Source organism: Monoraphidium neglectum, assembly GCF_000611645.1.
Source record: "Monoraphidium neglectum strain SAG 48.87 unplaced genomic scaffold scaffold01040, whole genome shotgun sequence".
Taxonomy (NCBI): Eukaryota; Viridiplantae; Chlorophyta; class Chlorophyceae; order Sphaeropleales; family Selenastraceae; genus Monoraphidium; species Monoraphidium neglectum.
The window spans coordinates 9,518-17,017 of NW_014012588.1; the positions used below are offsets into that span (position 1 = coordinate 9,518).

Sequence of the window (7,500 nt, forward strand, 5' to 3'; positions counted from 1 at the left end):
CCTGGTGGCCCCCGAGACTGTGCTGGAGCTGAAGCGTGACGGCATGCTCAGCCCGCAGCTGGAGGTCAGCGTGGCCATGCTCATCACCCTCATCTGCTGGCGCGGCATGGCCACGCGCATGCGCATGCGCAGCGACTAAGGCGGGCCTGTGCGCGGCGGCCGCGCACAGGCGCGGTTGTCGCCGCCTCCCTTGCGGCGTCGTTTGGTGATCGGGGCCCTGTGGCGCAGGGCGGCGCGGGTGTCGATGCTTCAAAGGAGCAATTTTTTTGTGCAGGGCGCTGCACCAAACAGCAAACTTGCGGCGCCGCCGTCCTGTGGCTGCCAGGGGTGTCCGGCCAGCAGGGGAGCCCATCACCATGCGCCAACGCCCAGCAAGAGGCGGTGGATTGCCGCCTGCATGGCAACTCCCAGCTTGTTCTTGCTGGGCTACACAGGCCACGCTCCCCCGGTCTTGAAACATTCAACCCTGTCGCTGTGCCGCTCTACTCCATTGGTTGCGCGTGCGCATACCTTTCCTGGCCAGCAGTGTCGCTGGCTTGTACTTTACAGTTACCTGATCACGGCCTATTGTCACGGCGCGCCCCCTGTTTTCATCCAGCCGTCCCTGCGGTGTACTTTGTGCCAGAAGATTTGCTCGCCTGTACCCTTGGGTGCTGGACTCCCTTGGGCCGCATGCAGCGGGCGCGTGCCGGCTGCCTGAACCGATGTAATAACTGCCTGGGAACCTGCCTCTTATCGACAACCTCAGCCACCTTGCAAAGTCAGCAAAGCAGGTGTGGTTTTTCTGCTGGTGGTGTTGGCTGCTACACAGCACATTATAGCGTTCTGGTCAGGGCACACAGGAAAGCGTCACCCAGGTGTACTTCCCTGTGCCACAAGGCGAGGCCACACAGTTACAATAGCCATGGCTTTCAATTTATAGTGAACGGATTTGTAGTGCTCGATTTTTGAGGACAAGCCAGGCTGCCACAGCTTTGAGTAGGGCGCCCCAGCCAGCAGAGCGTTTGCATGCGCTGAGCGCAGGCGCATGATCCGCACTGCAGCGGCGGAGTGGCAAGCTCCCTCTCAGCTGCCACTTGGCAAGGCCTCACGAGCGAAGCCCATGACACACACTGCTGCTTGTTCCGTTGGTACACAGCTGTTGGCATTACACCAGCCAACGGGGCTGGCTGGCCGCAGGCACGGCCCCCATCAGGCGCCGCAGCCGCTTGGAGCGGTGACTTGCGATGCGCGCCGCCAGGCGCCGCTCGATCGTCTCCTCGTCTTCCTCCTCCTCCTCTTCGTCCTCCTCGTCGCCGCTGCAGCAGCCGCGGGCGCCGCCGATGACACGGTACTTGTCATCGCTGCCATCGCCGCCGCGGCCGCAGCCGGCGCCCTTGCCGCCGCTGAACGAGGCCCGCCGGTCGCTGCTGAAGTGAAGGGCGGCGGCGCCGCCGCACGGCGACAGGTGAGCGGCCGCGGCCGAGGCAGTGATGAAAGCGGATGCGTCGGGGCTGCCGCGCTTGCGGCTGGGGGCCCCGGCGCTCTGCGTCTGGGGCATCTGTTGGATCGTGCGCAGGACCTCTCGAATCTCGCTGTTCATGCCGGTCGGCGCGTCCCGCGGCCCGCGCGGCAGCGGCGTGGTCGCGGCCGCAGCCGCGGCCGCCGCCGGCGCCGCGGCAGGCAGGAAGCACAGCAGCCGCTGGCCGGGCATGCTGGCCGCCTGCTGCAGCAGCCGGGCGCCGCGGCCGCCAGGGCGCTTCTTTGCGGACACAGGGTGGCCGCCGCCTCCGCTACCCTCGCCGGCTGCTGGAGGTGCAGGCTGCACGCCCTTGCCGCCGCTGCCGCCGCCGCTGACCTGCTGTCTCTGTGATCCGGACGGCGTGCGTGAGGGCGCAGGGCTGGGGCTGCGGGTGCGCAGGGTCATTGTCAGGGTATTGCCGACAGGGGCGCCTGCGCCGCCCACTGCGCGTGGCAGCCGTGCAGCGGGCGCCATTCCTGCGCCCCGTCCACTGGCCGACGGCGGCGTGGCCACCACCGTGCGAGGTAACGCAGCAGGTGGCGAGCCGCCGGACCCCCATATGTTGGCCGTCTGGCACGCCGCGTCCACGCAGTCGTATGCGCCCCTCCATGGCGGCGGCGCCGCCTTGCGCCCCTCCTCGCGGCGCAGCAGCAGCTGCTGCATGCTCTCACCAATGCTTGCCACCGCCCCCACCAGGCGCTCGACGCTGGCCTGCACCCCGTCACATGCGCCGCCGACCCCCTCCAGGCGCGCCAGCTGCCGCGCCAGTGCGGTTTGTATGTCGCTGACGCCGTCTGCCAGGCGGGCGCAGCGCTCCTCGATCACGCCCAAGCGGACCCCCACCTGCGCCACCGCCGCATCCAGCGCCTCGCAGCCCGCGGCGCCGCCTCGGCTGCTTGGCGCGTGCGCGTCAGCGCCGTCGAGGCGGCCAGACGATGCTGGGCGGCCAGGCGCGCAGCGCCCGCGGCCGTCGTCGGCAGACGCGCTCGCGGGCCTGTGCACGCGGGGCGCCGCCTGGGCATCTTGCAGCAGAGAGCGCGCCCCGGCAGCTGCCGCAGCCGCGGCCCCGCGCGCCGCCGCCAAACCGCCGCCCCCCGTGAGCTGGCGCGGGTCGGGCGCCGAGCTGGGGCGCCCGTCAGACAGCATGGGGCCGGCCTGGCGCGCGCGGCTGCCGCCCGTGCGCAGCGCGGCGACGGACAGGGGCAGAGCGGGCGGTGGCGCATACCAATCGTCTTGCGGCTGGGATTGGGACCATGTGGGGGCGTAGGTCTGCTGAGAGCTGGAGGGCGCGATCTGCAGGGGCTGCGGCGCTGAGGATGGGCGGCCAAGGGCGGGCGTGCCGCCGGCGACGCCGCTGAGCGGCTGGGAGAAGCCGGCGCTTGCGGACCCGAAGGGCTGGCCCTAACAGGCGTGCGGAGGGCCGGCACGAAAAGGGTAGGTGGGATGCGCATGCGGGGGCGTCAGCGGCACATGGGGCGCATGCGCCCAATCAGAGACAGCTCATGCAAAGCGGGCACAGCGTCGGCACGACAATGGCATGTCGGGCCCACGTCACATGCGCCACCTGTGGAAATGATGGCATCTGTGACCTTAAGAGCGGTGTCTGCGCTCGTCCCATAGTCCCGTGCTGCTGCTGCGAGAACGGTCCTGGCTGGCCCAGGAACGAGGGCTGGCTCATGCTGGCCTGCAGCAGGGAGGAGTGTGTCTGCTGTGATGATGCCAAATGCATCACTCCGTAACGCTGAGAGCTCATCACGGCGTACCGGTAGGAGATCACCTACGCCAAATTTGAAATGCAACTGTCAAGCACATGATGTATCAAGGCTGCTGGTATTCTCTGAATCAGCTGAGCTATACACCAGCGCATACACACGTACCATGGTTGTGCCGCGGCGGGGTGGTACACCCAAGTGATAGCAGCTTCGTGAGCACCTTCCCCGCCACCTGGATGACATACAGTAACTACTGAGTGGGCAGCATTGTACGTCATGCAGGTTTGGGGCAGGTTCCTATGCACAGATACGTGTGATGCCTACACACGAATTTCGGCTATGTGTGCGATTTTGGCAGGAGATTCCCCTACACACCGCCTTGGTTTAGGCCAGGCCACCCAGCGCAACCTAACCGCTCCAATGCATTGGTAGAGCATCATTCTGCTACACCCTCATTTGGCGTTTCTACTGAGAGTATTGCAAGATCCTGCCAGCATCCATGTCCACTGCTTTAATCATTTGCAGTTGTCGCCATCAGCCACAGGGCGGCATTCACGTGTGCCTTGCGTGCGTTGACTACGCATCTGTTGCAGACACATGAGGACACGGCATTTGCCCATGTGGGCTCCTGAGTGCAGTGTCAAGACAGCCCAACAAATAGGGAACCCGTTGCAGGGTGATTTGGAGGGGCGGCATGGCTGTGGGGACGAGGAGAGCCCAATGTTTCGCATCTCCTCCTGTATCTGCAAGAGCGCTACGTGCGGGCGCTGCCAGCTGCACTGAGCACCAGGGTCCGTGTGATCATGCTCAAATAGGGACTCTGATCACTGGAGGACTGCGTCATGCATGTGTGCTTTGTCTGGGGGGGATAAAGAGCGCAGGGCGACATCAATAGTGTAGTTACTGATGGTGCAGGGTCGATCAAGGTCGATGGAGTGTGAGTTTGGCGGGGAAAGCATGGCGGGCTGCGCCCTCTTGTGTGAAATAAGGCATTGCAGTTTGTAAGTGTATTGACGCATGGAACGGGATGCACGACAGGCGTGAGGATGCCCCAACTGTACAGAGCCGGCGACTCTACTTGACTCGGCAGCATTTGCTTCAACAACTCAAAGCCAAAGGCGCTAACGGCCGGCAGTCATACCGGCCGCGATTCGCGGGGCGTCGCACCGCGCCGCCTGATCAGTGTTTGTGCTCAAGGCAAGCTTGCTCAATTCTGAAGCCGACAGGGGAGCAGCCTGAAACAGCGGGGCAGCCTAAGCTGGGTCACAGGATCATGCCGTGCCAGCGGGCTGTCCACAAACCCCACATCATGCGTTGTGTGGCGCCCCAATGAGCCATGGCTTGCGAAGAAGCACAGGCTAAAGGATTTCAGGAGCATCCACCAACTGCTGCATGCAGCTGACAAGACCCCGTGCATCCCGGTGGGGGCGCCGTCACGCCTGCCCCACAGCAACGTGGCCCGCCGATGCCATGGCATCAATGCCGGCCGGACCGCCGCGGCCGATACCAAACGGCCCGCCCGGCGCGTACAGCCGCGGCGCCGCCGAGTGGACCCGCCGCACTTCCGGCTGCCGCCCCAAGCCGCCGCCGCCCAGGCCGCCGCCGCTGCCTGGCGCGCGGCCCTCCGGCGGCGCCGCGCCCTCCGCATCCGAATGGCTTCCGATGCGGCCGCCGCCGACGCCGCCGCTGCCGCCGCCCGCGCTGCCCCACGCGCCGCCCGTCGGCGTGCCGCGACGGCCGAGCAGCAGGCTGGCGAGGCGCTGCATGTGGCCCAAGTTGGCGGCGCTCGCCTGGGCCGAGGCGCCCCCGGAGAAAGAATCCTCCCTCCTCGCGCTTCCGAGCTTTGTGGACGTGGATCCGTAGGGGAGCAGCAGTATGTGCCGGCTGGTGTCGTGGGTGATGTGCTCTGACTGGAGGCGCGACACCAGGTCGGGCATGGGGACAGAGGCCGCCTCCAGCAGCGCGCCGTCGCCGATCGACACGCACGCCCCCTGTCGCGGGGTGAGGAGAGCAAATGAGCGGTGGCAAAACCGACAGCGAGTGCATCTAGAGGATGGCAGACGCGGGTTGAAAAGAGGGTGTTTGGGTCAGCCATGCAGGAAAGGTGGAGGGATGGCTGGGCTGCGCACAGACAGATGACCAATCAGTTGCAGGCGGCGCGGGCGCACAGGAGGAGGCAGCCTGGACCGGCCGGAGCAAGAGGTGCAGGCCGCGCTTGACGGGCCGCGGGGCCCACCTTGCCCTGCGGCTGCCCGGGAGGGAACGGCCGCCCCGCCAGCCGCACGGCCGCAATGGCTCCCATGCGGATGACGCCCGTTCCCTTGAACTGCCAGTCTCCCAGGTACGTGGCGTGAACTTCTGTGGGGACCAGCTGGAAGGCGTCGTGGCAGAGGAACCTGCTGGCGCCTGGGGTATGTATATGTGCGGGATGAAAGTGTGTGTGGATATAAGAGAGAGAGTGTGTATGTGTCTGTGTGTGCGCATTTGTGTGTGCGCGCGTGCGTGCATGTGTGTGTATGAGTGAGTGTGTGTGCTGTGTGTGTGTGCGCGCCAGTGCGTGCGTGCACGTGCGCGCCAGTGCCATAGGGTGTGTGTCTGCCCGTGGGTCCAAGCTTGTTTGGTCGCTTGTGATGCCAGGCTCATCTCGCGCACATGCAAGCCAACACAACGTCATGAGCGGCACGGCACCAGGAGCACAAGCCGGGGCACATCGCGGGCTCACAGGTCTGCAGCAGCCGCGGCCGCACGTGCGCCACAGGGACGGACGCCCCCAGCCCGGCCACGCCCCCGCCGTCGCTGCTCGCCGCGCCGGGGGCCCCGCCGCAGCTGCTGGGGGGCGACGGCTCCACGCCGTGCCAGCCCGCGCCTCCCTCGCCTGAAACAGGGCTGCCAAGCGCCGGCGGCCCGTCCGAGGTGGCGCTCCCGCCCCGCTGCTGGTGCTGCTGCTGGTGATGGTGGTGCTGCCGATGCTGCCGCCGCTGGTGCTGTTGCTGCTCGGCCGCTACTGCTGCCTGGAGCTCGGCAATCGCCGCGGCCTCCAGCGGGGACGCCGGCGACCGCGCAGACAGCTGCTGCGCGAGCACCGCGCTCGCCGCGCGGCCGCCCCCGGGCGCAGCGCCGCTGCTGCCGCTGCCGCCCGCGGCGCCAAACGCGGCCCCCAGCACGCCAGCCCCCGGCCGCTGCATCAGGCGGTCGAGCATTGCGGCGGTGCTCGACGTGCGCCGAGCGGGGCCCGCGCCGCCGCTGCCGCCGCCACCGCTGACGCTTCCGCTGCCGATCGCGCGCGCGACGCCGGACACCAGGCTCGACGGCGCGCCAAGCCGCGAGGCGCGCCGGCCCGAGCGCGCGCCGTCCGGCCACGAGGGGGCCCCGGGCGCCGCTGGCGCCTGCAAAGCAGCGGCCCTGCCCTCCGCCGGCCCCGCCGTCGAATCGGCTTCGTCCTCCTCTGCAACCGCCTCCACCTCGTGGTGTGCCAGGAAGCCGCCGCCGCTGCCGTTGGCGCTGTTTCCGCCTCCTCCCCCTCCTCCGCCGCCGCCCTCGTCGGCGTCGCCGTCTGGGGACAGCCGCCGCGCGACCTCCGCGGCCGCGCGGGCGACGTCGCTGTGCGCGGGCACGTCGACCGTTTCGGACTCCGCGTCGCCGCGCCAGGTGGCGAAGACGCGGCGCAGGAGGTCTACATCAGCGACCACCTGCCGCGCCACGAAGGGAGGGCGCCGTCGGTTGAGGGATCCGCGGGTGCAGGAGTGTAAGTTGTGCGTGGGTGCGGGGAGCTGGGGAAGTTTGTTTGCGGGGTCCTGGGGAAGCGGCGCTTCTGGGCTGGCACGGACGGGGGGAGGCTGGCCGGTGGGGCGGCGGCTGCCGCAGTGCTGGTGGCATCTGGAATATGGGGCAGGGCCCACAGGCTGGTGCGGCGCTCGACGGCTGGAAGCCGTGGCGCGCATGGCAGGGAATCGTCCCGCCCGGGCGGGTCGCTGTGGTGGGCACTCGCACGCGCCAACACGCGCGCTGCATGCTGGGCAGCCATCCAGGCCCCAACCCCGCATTATCGCCCCCGTCCACCCCCATCCCCCCCGGAACCGCACCATCCCGCCGTGTGCGGCCGCGTCCATGAAGCGCGCCGCCTGGTTGACCGTGGCACCGTGGTAATCCGCGCGCCCCGCGTGGTCCGGCATCACGCAGCGCGGCACGCCCTCGCACACGCCAATCTTGAGCCTGAGCAGGAGCGTCGCGCGGGCGCGTGGCCGTTTGGGCACATGAGCGGGAGCAAGCGCACGAAATTACAGGGAG

At 68.1% G+C, this 7,500-nt stretch overlaps 3 protein-coding genes across 3 annotated transcripts in view; 1 reads left to right on the forward strand and 2 right to left on the reverse strand.

Annotated features, from left to right (window-relative positions):
- The window catches only part of MNEG_6425 (hypothetical protein), a gene marked incomplete at both ends in the record, with an annotated part of 2,098 nt that extends 1,959 nt beyond the window's left edge, over window positions 1-139 (forward strand). The window contains one exon of the mRNA XM_014045101.1: window positions 17-139. Coding sequence (XP_013900555.1) covers window positions 17-139 — 123 coding nt within the window. The remainder of the gene's footprint in view (window positions 1-16) is intronic.
- A 1,008-nt stretch (window positions 140-1,147) lies between these two features.
- On the reverse strand, window positions 1,148-2,647 carry MNEG_6426 (hypothetical protein; the record flags this gene model as incomplete). The annotated part of the gene is made up of 2 exons (XM_014045102.1): window positions 1,148-1,846; window positions 2,345-2,647. 2 exons carry the CDS (start codon window positions 2,645-2,647, stop codon window positions 1,148-1,150), a joined length of 1,002 nt encoding a protein of 333 aa, XP_013900556.1.
- Window positions 2,648-4,646: 1,999 nt separating this feature from the next.
- MNEG_6427 (hypothetical protein) overlaps window positions 4,647-7,500 on the reverse strand; it is a gene marked incomplete at both ends in the record, with an annotated part of 3,301 nt that continues 447 nt past the window's right edge. Inside the window, 4 exons of the mRNA XM_014045103.1 lie at window positions 4,647-5,204; window positions 5,450-5,619; window positions 5,936-6,902; window positions 7,296-7,425. Of these exons, the coding sequence (XP_013900557.1) occupies window positions 4,647-5,204; window positions 5,450-5,619; window positions 5,936-6,902; window positions 7,296-7,425 (1,825 nt within the window). The remainder of the gene's footprint in view (window positions 5,205-5,449; window positions 5,620-5,935; window positions 6,903-7,295; window positions 7,426-7,500) is intronic.